This window comes from Pteropus medius, unplaced genomic scaffold (genome assembly GCF_902729225.1).
Source record: "Pteropus medius unplaced genomic scaffold, Ma_sr-lr_union100, whole genome shotgun sequence".
NCBI lineage: Eukaryota > Metazoa > Chordata > Mammalia > Chiroptera > Pteropodidae > Pteropus > Pteropus medius.
The window spans coordinates 2,233,450-2,248,548 of record NW_024349797.1 but is presented as its reverse complement, the minus strand read 5'-3'; the positions used below and the strand labels follow the sequence as shown (position 1 = coordinate 2,248,548).

General features: G+C 39.1%; 2 protein-coding genes across 3 annotated transcripts in view; one reads left to right on the top strand and one right to left on the bottom strand.

Annotated features, from left to right (window-relative positions):
- Positions 1 to 643: 643 nt before the first annotated feature.
- PNMA1 (PNMA family member 1) lies at positions 644 to 3,192 on the top strand. The gene has a single exon (XM_039883746.1). The coding sequence runs from the start codon at positions 1,360 to 1,362 to the stop codon at positions 2,419 to 2,421; it is 1,062 nt and encodes a 353-aa protein (XP_039739680.1). The 5' UTR covers positions 644 to 1,359; the 3' UTR covers positions 2,422 to 3,192.
- Positions 3,193 to 5,067: 1,875 nt separating this feature from the next.
- Positions 5,068 to 15,099, bottom strand: part of DNAL1 (dynein axonemal light chain 1) — a 37,092-nt gene continuing 27,060 nt past the window's right edge. For both annotated transcript variants that reach the window (XM_039883740.1, XM_039883741.1), the window contains 2 exons: positions 14,221 to 14,361; positions 5,068 to 10,004 (listed from right to left, as the gene is read on the bottom strand). In XM_039883740.1, the coding sequence (XP_039739674.1) occupies positions 9,964 to 10,004; positions 14,221 to 14,361 (182 nt within the window). In that variant the 3' untranslated portion in view covers positions 5,068 to 9,963. The remainder of the gene's footprint in view (positions 10,005 to 14,220; positions 14,362 to 15,099) is intronic.

Below are 15,099 nucleotides of genomic sequence, written 5' to 3'. Positions count from 1 at the left end.
CCATAAAAATTCTCTTTCATCAGTCCATTGCCAATGATGCCAGGTCAGGGGAAATTAATAAACTAGCATTTCCCTGACTATAAAGACTACTGAATATAGATCTTTTTACAAAATTTTAGACAAGTCTCAACTCAGTGTCTCACACAAAAATATGTAAATGGCATACTTCCAATATTTTCGTTTCACTGGGATAAAATATGGAGAGTGCAGATGCGATCAGGGAAGCCCTGGGGCTGAAGAGGATGTTTTCAGATGCAGCACTGACTCTGCAAGGGCGACTTGAGTAGACAACTCAGTCATGACGGACACATTTTCAACAGTATCATCTTAAATCCATGCCAGAAGTATATTATTATTATTATCTTTTAAGCACGGTGCTTTGTAAAAAAAAAAATAATAATCTGGAAATTATAAAAAAGAAGATGCGTCATCAGAGAAACTAGCGCCAGCAGCCCCTGGCTGGCACCATGGCAACCGCTCGACCCTCCCCCACCCCTCCCAGGCCTCCGGAGCGCGCGGATCTCGCGCCGTCTGGGCCACCGTTGCTATGGCTACACTGGAGCTGGAATGAAGGCGGGGTCAGAGCAGGCGGAAACCATTCGCGGGGCCGGCCCCGCCCTCCACTGCGGCAGTCACTCTGCTGGCTGCGGGTCGGGTCAGGCTGCAGCCGCGGCGGTGAGCCTGCTGCAGCCCGCGCTTCTGCCGTCTGTATCCTCGGTCCTCGGCCGTCCTTGCCGCCCAGAGGGTTCTCAGCCTGCGAAGGAGCCGCTCCCGGGCTGATCCTGCCGCTGTTGCTGCGACCGCGGGACACTCTCCCTCTCCAAGGGCGGCACAGCCCTCGTCTGCAAAGCAGCCGCCCCTCGGCCGCCTGAAGGCCCGGTTCCGACCGCGAACGTCCGATCGACGCCCGCAGCAGCGACTGCCTGGCGCGCCGGCCGCGGAGAGGAGGCGGCCACACCCCCGAGACCACACCCCGGCGGCCTCGCCAGCCCGGCGGCTCCTGCCCTCGCCACCCGCGCTCTCTCCAGGCCTTCCACGCTGCGGCGGGTCCGGACCCCCTACCTGCAGCTGGAGGACCCCGCTTCGCAGACGGCGACCTGAGACGCAAGATGGCCGCGACCGCGTGACTGACTGGCTGCGCATTCCAGAGGCTTCGCGCCGCGAACGCGCCGTCGGACGCACTTGGAGGAGCAGCGAAAGGACAAGAGCTGGACTCTGGTGTCGTTTGTTATATCTGATTGTGTGAAGCTTGCTTCCCGTGGGCGTATTGGGGACAGCGTCTGCTGTTCCAAGTCCTAGAGCACAGGGAGCCACGGTCTGATCCCTATTTGTAGAATTGGGCCCTTGATAGTTGGGAAAATGGCGATGACACTGTTGGAAGACTGGTGCAGGGGGATGGATGTGAACTCCCAGAGAGCCCTACTCGTCTGGGGGATCCCAGTGAACTGTGATGAGGCTGAAATCGAAGAGACCCTCCAGGCTGCGATGCCCCAGGTGCCCTATCGAGTGCTTGGGAGAATGTTCTGGAGGGAAGAGAATGCGAAAGCAGCCTTGTTAGAGCTCACTGGCGCTGTAGATTACGCGGCCATCCCCAGGGAGATGCCGGGTAAAGGAGGGGTCTGGAAAGTGGTCTTTAAGCCCCCGACTTCCGATGCTGAATTTTTAGAAAGGTTGCACCTCTTCCTAGCGAGAGAGGGGTGGACCGTGCAAGATGTTGCCCGTGTCCTTGGGTTTCAGAACCCCGCTCCGGCCCCAGGCCCAGATATGCCAGCAGAGATGCTAAACTATATTTTGGATAATGTTATTCAGCCTCTTGTTGAGTCCATATGGTACAAGAAGCTGACGCTGTTCTCGGGGAGAGATATCCCGGGGCCTGGGGAGGAGACCTTTGATCCCTGGCTGGAGCACACTAATGAGGTCATAGAGGAGTGGCAGGTGTCTGATGTAGAAAAGAGGCGGCGATTGATGGAGAGTCTTAGAGGCCCTGCCGCTGATGTCATCCGCATTCTCAAGACTAACAATCCTGCGATAACCACCGCCGAATGCCTGAAGGCGCTTGAGCAGGTTTTCGGTAGCGTCGAGAGCTCTCGGGATGCGCAGGTCAGATTTCTGAATACTTACCAGAACCCAGGAGAAAAGTTATCGGCTTATGTTATACGCCTGGAACCTCTACTGCAGAAGGTGGTGGAGAAGGGGGCCATAGATAAAGATAACGTAAATCAGGCCCGCCTGGAGCAGGTCATCGCTGGGGCCAACCACAGCGGAGCCATCCGGAGGCAGCTGTGGCTGACCGGGGCTGCGGAAGGGCCGGCCCCTAACCTCTTCCAGTTGCTGGTGCAGATCCGCGAGGAGGAGGCCAAGGAGGAAGAGGAGGAGGCTGAGGCTGCCCTCCTGCAGTTAGGCCTGGAGGGGCACTTCTGAGCCCCAGGAAACGGAGCTTTAGTGCAGACCTAGATCACAGTTGCTTTCGCGTCTCTCTGCTGTCTTATAGGTATGTCTCTTACTAATAAATTCTTGTTTTCTGAGGGGAAGTCAGGCCTGCGTATTCATGTAACATTAGTAAAATCATGAGAGTGAGCAATCCTGAGCCGCTACAAGAGAGTCATGCTAGCCGAAATGCCAGGTAAAGGCTTGGACCCAAGTACTCAGTGCAAGCTGTCGTTGTGGCATCATCATAAGTTGTGGAAAACGTGAACTTGTGACACTTCTGATTGAGGTACTTAAATGTAAAATTGCATGTTCAGATGTTTAGCCCAGAGCCTGGCTAATACAGGAAATGTTGAGTAAAAATATGAACTATTACTAATATCGTGAGTTACTAATATTTTGAGTTTCGTGTTTACTGAAGATTGTTCCTGATTTATATTAATGGAAAGAAATGTGAATCATATTATTAGTTGCACTTTACAGTGCTAATTTCTCAGTTTTCATCTTTAGACATCTGGATTAGTATAATCGAAAAGTATTCTGAGACTACAAAATGAGTTGGAAATTTAGAGCTGCGTAAATTAGAATTTTTCACTGTATGAGATATAAATCGCATGGGTAGGTTAATATGAACCAGTTACAGTATCCATTCCCCCATTTCAAATCTTTGTCATTGGCTAGTAGTTCTTATTCATGCTGATTATAAGTGTTCTAAATTGGAAGTTATCAAATACATGTATACAAATAAAAATATTTTAAAAATTCTATTGTCTTCTCGTTTTTCTGACCTGTATAAAAAATTTCAGTGTAATTAAAATCTATATCCTCTTTTCTTAGACTTCATATCACTAAAAAAAATCAAATTTCAATTTTATCTTTAAGCTTTATATCATACTATGCAAATTTAAATTGCAATGCTCTTTATTCAATTTTTGCGTGTTTTCTACAAGAGATATAAGTAAATATAAAAATAAAACATTAGGAAATGCTTAAATGACATTTAGGAGATTATCTAGCAATGCTCTTTCTCCCCTTTTAAATCTCTTTTCAGCTAAAAATGTTTTGCAGGAGTAACTCATACCTATGTAAAATGAATGTTTTGGTTTTACAGCAGCCATTTCATATATCAAGAGGATATAAAAAGGGAAATATGGCTTAAAAACATGTTTATTTGGCTGCAGAGATTCGGTGATGTAAGAGGTCCATCATTTGAAATTCTAATAAATCGAAAAGTGATTTTATGAACATAGCGTCAGTGGGGTTTTCACCAAGATTTACAAGATTAACAAGGCTTTAAAATTATAGCTAACCTATTGCAATAATAAGGTAAAAGTTGTATTTATAAAGGCTAATACTGGTATGTGTTCTAACATTTTCCTGTACACTCATGTCTTCACTTGCCATGTTTTCCTTTCACACTTCTCAGCATATATTTGACCCCGACAATGGATATGCAAATTTTCACACTCCCCACAAGCATGTCCTCATTCCCCCTCCCCAATTAAATAGCTTCTTCCTTTTCCTTTCCCACACTCCCCTCCCCTCACGATCCTGTCTTTGCACACTCGCACACTCCCACTTTCCCCACAACACTCCATCATAAATATACTCTCCACACACACACTGTACCAGTCTCCAACCCCATCATAAGTTTCCATTTCTCCATACCACCAACCAACCAATGTGAGTGTGTGTGTATATATATGTGTGTGTGGGTATATATATATATATATATATATACACACCCCCACAAACACTCCCACTCTATATACATATACACATAACAATGGGTTATTTTTTTCACTCTATTATGGGCATCCTATGCACATTCTTTTTATAGCTGCAGAGTTGACTGCATTTTAGGAGGGAGGGTCATCACTTGGGATCCTTTTATTATATATAACGATTGTATTTACATATACATACATATGTATTTAAAACTACATATCTATAGTGTAAAACAATGTCAGGATTCTAGATGTCCATCCTTTGCTCTAGAAAACAATGAACTAAAAAATAATGAGCTACTTATGATCTGAGTTAAGGTTTTCTCTTTATAGGCTCATACATTAAAATCTTCCTGCTTTTTTAAGGGAGGACAGCAACAAGAAACATTCTATAACCAAAGAACTGTGAAATAAAGAAGTAGAAGCTACAATACAATCCCATTCTGTGACCAAAATTATATTTATTTGGCTGACAGCACACAATATGTGCTGGGAAAATATTAATGTCACTGCTGTTGCTCAGTTCCTGTTTCTTGTGTATAAAAAGGACCTGGCCAACATCAGGTTATTCCAGATCAAGGGCCTATCAGCCAACCTTAACCTTGCAGACTTCTGAAACTGAGAACTAGGAATGGTGTAGTGCAATAGTGACTCGCTGTACCTGGAAGCATGCTTTCTAAATGGTGCCCAGAGAACTTCTGGGGAAGACCTAGAAACCTGAGAGGAAATTATCATTAGCAGTGAACTACTGGAAAAAAGAAAAAAAAAAAAAGGCAAAGAAATGAAATTCTTTTTCTTTCTCCTTCCCTCTCCCTCACACACACAGCTGTGGAATGTTATACAAAGACTGAATTTCTTCAGAATTGAGTATCATTTGAAGTTCACATTGTAACCAAAAAAAGATACAAATTAGTTTTTTATAAAATAACACAATTTATTACTATTTTAAAACAAGTCTCACAAAATAACATTCAGAAACTCAACATTTCTAAATAATTTAACACAATAAGTTTAGTCATAAAGTCAAGCTACAAAATTCCTGCATATAAAAGATTATTACCAAAGTATTAATAGATGTTAAAATGTTCTTCAGAATGGAGTTGGTTCTAGAAGCCTAAGATTCTGGAATGATGCTTGTGAACCAGACTGACACCCTAGGAGAAGTAGCTAGCAATATGTATAATTCTCTACAGCCACCGACTCCCCAGTCTTTTAATGGGATTGATCACTCCAGGCAACAGCACCTCAGAGGCAGGTAACCTGCTAATCAAAGAAGCAAAGAAATTCCCACTCTCCTAACATTAGCCACTACTTAATTTAGCCAACATCTAAATTAATTTTTAAAATCGACGTAGGAAAGATAATTCACAAAATTTCTATAACAACTAGCAGAATTATACTTAACACATCCCCCCAAGGATGACTGTCAATGTAGCAGATATGGACGATGACACCAAGTGGGAAAGTAGGGAAATCCTGACTCTGATTATGTCAACACACAACTCTTGCTCAGGTGGGCCTAAAACAAAACAAGCAAGGCTGAGGTTTGATTTTCTAATACTCACATGCAGGCAAGGTATTTGCCCACCTGCCCTTTGGGAGTGCCTTCCACCAACATCCAGTTCATAATTTTAAAGTGCAAATCTACTGAAAAATAGTTTACTCTCCCTCACCCCCTTGCTAAATTTACTAGATCATAATTTGGTTAGCTGGTTCCCCTCTCACCTGCCCAATGTGGGAAATTAACTAGAATCCAGTGATGACTTCTCCAAATGCCAAGTAAAAATTTTAGGTCAGGAAAAGGTAAGACAGTCCAGTTACTCCTTTCAGTTTTCTTTCTTTGTAGTCACTGGTTTATAAAAAGGCAGGAATAGAGAGATAGATGTGGGATTTCTACACTTTAGTGATTTTTTTTAAAAAAAACATACCCATAATTTTTTTTATTGCACCTATTTCATGGTTTTATAAACAAACAAAAAAACCCCTCATGCTAGAGTGAAGATAAAGAAATATGGTCAAGTTAGCTGTGTCAGAAAGCACTTACTCTGCTATACTGAATCTTGTTTCATATGTAATTATTTACATACACATTAAGCAGCCCAAATAAAGAAATTATATGCCAAAGGAATTAATTTCTGGTAAAGGATAACTTTCAGTTTAGCAGTTAGTTTCCTCCCTTTACCACTACTTAACAAATGTAAAGTCTTTGTAACTAACAGTCAGAGACATTAATTACTCACGATTGATGCTTTGACACTTTCCCTTAATTTTTTTAAGTTAATGATTAAATCCAACCTTCCCAGGCCCTACACTCTTTTCATTTAGGACTAAGAAAAACCCAGGTAGAAGATTCTGGGTCACAGAGATAACTACCTTCAACTCTACTTACACATCACCAATTCTGAGAATAAGTCAACAGTTAAGATTCATTTCTTATTCCTCTTTATTCTACTTCAGACCACTGGAAAAAGTGATCAGAAGAAGCATCTATTCAAGTCAAAATTTCTCTTTCCAGACAGGAACCACATTTAAGTGTCTTATACCACCTCTACTTGTAGAATGGATCCAGTAACCAGACATTCTTCTAATCACATCCAAAATTAGTGTCTACACCAGTTAACTTTCATATATGATTACCAAATTGTATACAATATTTTTCTGTATTTAATGACGGCTACAGTCTGCAAAATTTTGTGCATTACTGGATAATGAATGAACACTTAAAGAATGATGATCCATTTTCTAGAAGATACTCAAAATGTTGAACTTTAGAGACAAAGCAAAATCTATCATTAAGTTGGACTCTGTTGTTAGCAAGAGCGAGGTAGGTTAATAATCATTGTTCTCAGATAAGCAAAATGCTAAGAAATAAAAGTTGAGACTCTGCTGAAAAAAAAAAAAAAAAGTTGAAATTTCCAGCCCTGAGTTTCTAATGTTAGGTGAATTGTGTGAGAATTATTAAAATGAGATCACGAAAGTAGAAAACACCAATAACCACCTCCTTACATCTATGATTATTAAATACATCATTTCTGTCATACAACTCAGGTGGCATACAGCTACAAAGTGAAAATAAATGAACCCTGGACAAAAAGAATGTTGATATAAAACACTGGTTCTTAACTAGGGATAAATTTGTTCCCACTTCTCTGCCCCAGGAGATAGATGGCAATGTATGAAGACATTTTCGGTTGTCACAACTGCAGAAAAGGTTCTACTGACATCCAGTGAGTATAAGTCAGAGATGCTGCTAAACATCCTATAATACACAGGACAGTCCCACACAACATTATTAACCCCAAAATGTTGATAGTGCCAAGAATGAGAAGCTGATTTAAAAGAACAAACTCCTATTAACAGAGAACACAAAACTTTTCGAGGCCTGACTAGGTAATACTGGCATAAGCTTAGAGTTAGGGAATATAGAAAAAGTGAATCCTCTGTAGACTAAATCGAGTTTCCTATGGAAAAATTAAAATATTGGACTGATTCCAGAGCTCTAGCATCATTATGAGAATAGAAGAAATTTAAATGATCCACTAAAATTAAGCATAATGTTTTAAACTGGGAGCACAGAGAATCCATTCCAAGTAGGTCAAAGACCTAATCCAAGAAGCATAAATTTGCAGTAGTAAAGGGTGATTTAAGGAATGATTTGAGAGACTATTCTGAACTTCTTCCTCCACTCTATCTTCCATTTTCCAATGGCATGGATTCTGGCTTTAATTCGATGAAGGAGATGCATAGAAGTTAATCAAATATTTGTCGAATGGAACTGAATGTGAATTTTGTGTGAAATAGATACAGAAAATCACGTTACATATTTCTCTGAGAACTACCAGTGATTAAGACATTTAAAAATGAGGAGAAACTGAAAAAAATAGTTTCTATACTGCAGACTTAAAAAATAAAAACACAAACACCAACACTGTAAGCCATTTTACAAAAACATTCAATATGAAGTCATCCATTCCTTATTATATTCACTTCCATAGTAACTTTTAGAAAATACATCCATACATAGCAATATGGCTTCAAGCTTGCCTACTAGATGACGTTCATATTACAAGTAAAGAAAATAATCTTCCCTCTTAGCTTCTGGGCCTTGAATATCACTGAGGTGAAAACTCACTGCCTGTGGTGCACAAAAGAAATACCCATACACTTTGAATTAAAAGCCAGTCAGAGTAAAGATTTTTTTCCTATCAGATTGTAACAAAATAATAAAAAGAAGCTAAAAAAAGGTGTTGGATTATTTTTCTTTTCGTTCGTATTTAGAATTGATTGTCAAAGCAGTGGTCCCTTTTGATCAGACTATGAGAAATCATATAATTCCTATTTAAACGATAGCTGAAAACTTCTGAAACCCAAGACTACTTATGTGATCACTTTAAAAAAACGACTCTTCTCTCTTTGACTGATTTTAAACAAGTAAATGGGAAAATAGTCTCTGGTTGAGGGACTTTAGGCACGATTTGGCAGAGGGCCTCTGACGTCTTTTCTACAGTCTATCAGTGATTTTGGTCATGGCCTGCTATGGACTTCATCTGGTTACTGACTACCATATCTTGCATTTTCCAAAGAGAATTCTTTTTCTTATATGATAAACTCTAAGCTCTGCATCCAACTAGTGCTTTGCAATTTTGAGGTTACATCACCTACAATGCTTCACAGAGGAGACAATCCTCAAAAATTTTGCCATTTGCTTGGGATCCCATAATGAAACATCTCTTTTCTCTCCACAACCATTTACATAATTCATTTTAAAAGCTGTTTAACTTAGAACTTTCCTAAAAATATATTTTGAAATACTAAATTTCATTTATTGAAAGGTGCCAAATCCAGTCCATACCCTTATAACAAATCACTTCTCCCAACATAGGAGTCGACAAGACGAAAGTTATTAGGGCAAATTTGACATGTATGAATGGCCAAGATTTAGGCTAGGAATTCAAATAAAGCTAATGCTTATATATATTTCCTTACATAACATATAAGGAACTATAAACCAAAAAGTGTGCCTAAGATCAGGTCCACATGAGTGACACGACCACAGTACTGGTCAAAGGAATAATCATGGCCATCATTTTAAGCACTGATCTGGGTCACAGAATGACTGACTGACTAAGCGCAGTGATTCAAGTGGCCATGCATGAACATACAACCTAAATTCCAATTGACAATGCACACATTTTTGGAAAAACAAATAAGTAAACATAACGTGGGCTATAAGGCCTCCGGGATTTTAATTTTTCCTTTTTTCACCATAGCTCTTCCACTATGACTTTGAAGTCTTGGTTCTATGGCTGCTGCTGCATTTCTAAGAGGAACTCTTCCTGTCACTTGCTGCCTTCTGAACAAAAGGCATGTACACATTTGTGCTTCTGTGTCATGAGGAGATGGACCTTCAGGAAAGCTGGTCTACAGATTCAAAAGTTAAGTATACATATTTAAATGCCTGGCCTAAAAAAAAATTGAATAAAGAACCACATTTGTTCCTTTGTTGTTGTTAAAAATGATTGGTCTATAAAGGTTTCAGCAGATGGGATCCTTCAGTACAGAACTGGGACTGAACATAAAAACTGAAAATTTACAGTTACTAAAAAGGGGACTACAATATATAAAGTTGGTGTTACCACTTTGGGGGAGAAATACTGAATAGGTTAAGAAAAAAAATAGGAATCACAGATTTGTTTTATCTTAAGAACCTTTTGCCCCACACAGAATCTTTAAAATGGACAATTATACAAAACTTATCTATTGTTCTTATGACATTTAAATAAGTTAACACAAGGTGGAAAACGTAGTATTAGTTTTCTTCTTCCTCATCTTCTTTAATAACTGGGGTACCTAAAATGAAAAAGAAAATTATTTCCGGTATTTTCAACAGATTGTTAAAATTCTAAATGAAAATATTTTCCAGTTAACCTGAGAAGCTCTGAAATGCTGTGAAGTGTGCCATAATAAAAATAATTTCATAAAATAGTTTTTGATTTTAAATTATCCAAAAAGCTCTCAGGAGAATTCTCAAATGGATCAATACAAGTATTTATGAATATTTAGCTCTCCAAATGCAGAGTTGCAAATAAAAATGCCCAAAGGTGCCAGGCAGAAAAATAAAGCCCTATACATACTGAAAATGTTGTACGTTAAACACAAAGAAATATTCTTTATTGTTCACAATAAAATATGCAGTCCCAATCTGAATTTTATGTTCCTCCCCCAAGTATGAAACATTAGGAATAAATTGGAGGAAAAAATAAAAAGAACCAAAGCATAGAAAACAAAATACATTTGCAGGTTCTCACTGGGCCAAGGGCCACCCATGTCTAAGCTCCTGCACTTGAAGCATGCCCACAATCTTACCCAGTCAACTAACTATTCAGTCTTAATTCTTTAGTCAGTCACCCTTCACTCCAGCTAAACTGCTCAAAACTCACTGTTTCCCAAACTCATCTTGCACACTCTTAACACTGGATTCTTGGTTAACAAAGTACTTCCATCTTGGAATGCCCTCCCCAACTCTCCTTTCATCTAAACTCTACTCTTAATTAAGAACCAATTCCAGTGCCTCTTCCTCTGTCATCCTTTCTAAATGAACATTTATGTTCTTTATGGCCATGAGCAGAGGTTTACCTCTCTATACTCCCTACAGCAGCAGTCTCCAACTTTTTTGGCACCAGGGACTGGTGCTCCTATTATAACCTAATGCTTGATGATCTGAGGTGGAGCTGAGGTGGTGATGCTAGCACTAGGGAGCAGCTGCAAATACAGATGAAGCTTCACTCACTAACCTCCTGCTGTGTGGCCTAGTTCCTAACAGGCCACATACCAGTACTGTTCTACAACCTGGGGGCTGGGGACCCCTGCCTACAGCATCTGTTTGCTGAGAAGGGAGGGAAAAGGCATCACGGAGTGAATGTTTTATTGCAGTATAACATACATGAAAAGTAGAGCATACATACAAAGTACACAAAATACACAAAAAGTGTACAGATCAATAAACATACACGAAGTGAACACATCTAGTAATCAGTACTGAGAATAGGCAGAGAACATTACCAAAATCCGAAAAACTTCCTCAGGCTCCTTCTAGTCACTATCCTCTGACAAAAGGTATAATCTACCCTACCATGTAACACTATAGGTTATTGTGACAGTTGTTGAAATTGATATGAATGTAATGATAGCATGCACTCTATGTCTGGCTTCTTTTGCTCAACATTTTGTTTGTATAATTCATCTATATTGTGTGCTATAGTTCATTCACTCTCATTGTTGTTTAATATTCTATTGCATGAACATGTCGTAATTTATCTATTCTACTATTGATAGGCATTTGGATTATTTCAAAGTTATAGCTACAAAAATAATGCTGCATAAATAATGCTGCAAAGTCTCATAAATGTCTTTTGGTAAACATACATACCTTTTTCTTTTGGCTATATAGCTAGGAGAAAAACTGTTGGGTCATAAGGGATATGTATGTAAAGTTTTTGTAGATAATGCTAGTTTTCCAAAGTGGTTATACTAAGTTACATTAATTACCATCTGGCAAGGTATAAGAGTTCCAGTTGCTTCACATCACACTAACATTTGGTATTGTATGTCTTTTTCATTTTAGCTTTTTAAGATCTCTCAGTTTTGTTTATAAGCAACACAAGAGGAGCAAAAATTGGCAAGTTAGCAGCCGTGACCATCCCTCTGGTCTATCCCACCACTGGTTTAGTATAGACCAAGGTGGTTCTTCTAGGGGCTGTTCAGATTGGCCTGAGGGCAATGCTTGGTCCAAAAGGCTAAAATATGGCTTGGTCTGTTTACATAAGGGATTCAGTTACATTCTTAAGGGAAGGGGTTCACTTCCTGTGTGCAATCCTGAAGGAAGTAAAGACAAATGATTTCAAATGGTTTCTAGAATCCAACCAAAAGTGAACATTTTTATGTTGAACATATTTTAGGCAGAAGTCCAAGATGTCTAATGTGTAATAAAGCTACCCTCTCCTTTTTTTATTTCAATTTTTAACTGTGAAATTTCATTCATACAAATACCATACAAATACTTTAAAGAGTAACAAAACCAATGACTGTATACCCATCACTCATTTTAGGAGCTAGAATAGAACATTACCAGTATCTTAGAAATCTGTTTGCCTCTTCCTGATTATTCTTGTACCTCCCCACAAGAGGTAATCTACTATTTTTGTCATTTTACCCCTAAGTATGTATCCAGAGGGAAAAAAAGAGAACACTTTGCATGATTCCATTTATATAACACTCTAGAAAATACAAATCAATCTATAGAGACAGAAAGCTGATCAGTAATTCTCTTGGGAGGGATGGTGGTGAAGAGCAGAGGGAAGGGTTACAAAGAGGCAAAGGGAAACTTTTGAAGGTGATGCATATTTTCATTATCGTTTTTTCCCCAGCTTTATTGAGATATGATTAACATATTATATTGTGTAAGTTTAAGATATAAACATGATGATTTGATATACATAAATACTATGAATTACCACAATAAATTTGGTTAACACATCCATCACCTTATAGTATTTGTGTGTGTAGTGAGAACTTTTAAGATCTGCTCTCTTAGCGACTTTCAAGTATACAATATAGTATTGTTAACAGTAGTCACCATCATATATATGTTCACTATATTAATTGTGGTGATGGTTTCAGGTGTATACATATTTCAAAACATCAAGTTATGTACTTTAAATATGTGTAGTTAATTTTATGTAGTTAAAATTACACATCAATCAAGCTGTTAAAATTTTTTGGTGTAGGGAAAGAGCTACTGAAGAGGCTTTTATGTAAAAATTCCCAACTGGAGGACAGATGAGCACATCTCTTCCAGGGATGCATATCAGATTCACCTGTAAAACTTTTTCAAACTGTACAGATCTCCTTCACTGTCTTCCCAGAGATTCAGAAATATCCCTCCACAGGGATGTAGCACCACTTAAGAACAACCACCACAGTAATCTGAGGTGGATAAAAGGATTGAGCACTGAACTTTAGATAGAGGTGGTAAGGGAGAGATGGAGAGACACCGAGTAGGAAGGATAGAATGGCAGGGAAGCAGGGGTGGTAAGGAGGAGAGAGAAGGGTTGAGGAACAAGGAAGTCTCAACCATAGACAACTAGGCCCTCTTGTTTTGGATTGTGAATGTCAGGATGGGTATGGCGATGAAGACAATAAGGAAAATATGCATTTGGTACATAGGATGATGATGGTGATTTTCCTCACCAGTTCACTCCCCACTACTGCCCCATTCAGTCAGGTAGGCTAGCTGGCTCTGCATTATTGCTTCAGGGGCAGTGTGGAAAGCAGAAACATACAGTCAGACTTACTGGCTTTTATCTTTGAAAAACCTAAGATCACTGAGAAGATAGAGTTTGTGAGAAGATTCAGAATGATGTAAAAAAGAGAGGATAGTGATTCTGCTCAGACTAAAAAAATATTTCTTTGGGCTGGTAGAAAAAAGAGTAGTCTGTGAGTTCTGGAACAGTCAGAATCCTGGCCTGGCATCCTGGCAGCACCACTGGGAAGAGGTAAGACCCAGAGAGGTCTGTTTTTATATTACAAAAGAAAAGGTTTGGTGAGATTAACTAACTAGCACAATGACAACAAAAATATTAAGAGGTAGAACTGGGACTTGAACTCAGTTAGCCAGGGATATCTACAGACATCGACACCTATTTTAGATATGGGAAACTAAAATTGGGTGGGAGGGGCATAGAGAACACTATAATTATGAAAAAGCAATTGCTTAACATTATATCCAATTATTCTGTAAAATAATGCCTTTATGACTTGAGAATAAGGTCAGCTTTCTTATAAGTTTGTGTCTAGGGATGATCTTATACCAGTCTAAATGTCCTAGGAGTTTTTCATCTCAACCTGGCCCAAACCTGGCCCATAAAATTTCCTGTGGACAGAAATGGCCTTGGAGATTAGAGACAATCTATCATTTTCTTTAGTTTTCTTCCTTTTCATGATTTCATGCCACAAATCCAATTCTAATACCTAGAAAATACTTCCGAGCTGGCTCAGAGTCACTCACCATCCAGCTTTTTCAGTTTGGGCACTCTTTTGGTGGCCTCTTCAATCCAGTTCCCCTCAGCAGACTGTTTCTCTTCCAAGGGATTGCCTACAAATACCAGGTCTTCCAGGCATGGAAGTTCTGCCAGCTTCACAAATTCAGCTGCAAGTACAAAGAATACATTCCACGTTAAAATGGCAAGTTTTCTTGTTATGATTTTTGAGGTTGAATTCCAGTATCACTGTTTGTGACTATTCAGAATAATTTGTTGTTTAAGATTTTGAAGTCAGACCATGTGAAGTCATTTTCCGAAAACATTACAGAAAAGGAGAGAAAAGGAAGACCTATACCTCTTCTACTTTTACGCTAGCCTAAGGATAGAATAGAACAAGGAAATGAGGTTCAGAATCAAAAAGAACAAATCATTCTCCAGTGGCAGGTCTCTACGCTCTATTGCATTAGTATGAGCTAAGCTAAACTGCTTTTGTCTCGACTCCTTCCCTCACTTTTGAATTCTTAAAGCAACTCATTGAAGCTTCTACTGTAGGACTTATCACACAGTTTTCTAATTGTTAGCTTATAAACTAACCTTCCCCACTAAGCTGTGACCTCCTTAAGGGCAGGGATAGTGTCCTATTCAACAATGTTTCTCAAGAGTCTGGTGTATAGTTCATGTACCTAATAGGGCTTTAGAAAATGCTGAATAAATAATGTACAATAAAGCAAAACAATATTGATGTCAAATAAGTCTTCCACCCAAAAATTGTTACATTTAAACTGATTTCTTTCAGCCTTTAGATAATAATTTAAATGTTTTCATTATTAATAGGACCAAGATCTATTCTATTCTAATCATTCTAATTAAATATCAAAATATAAATTTCAAGCATTTAGCTGAAA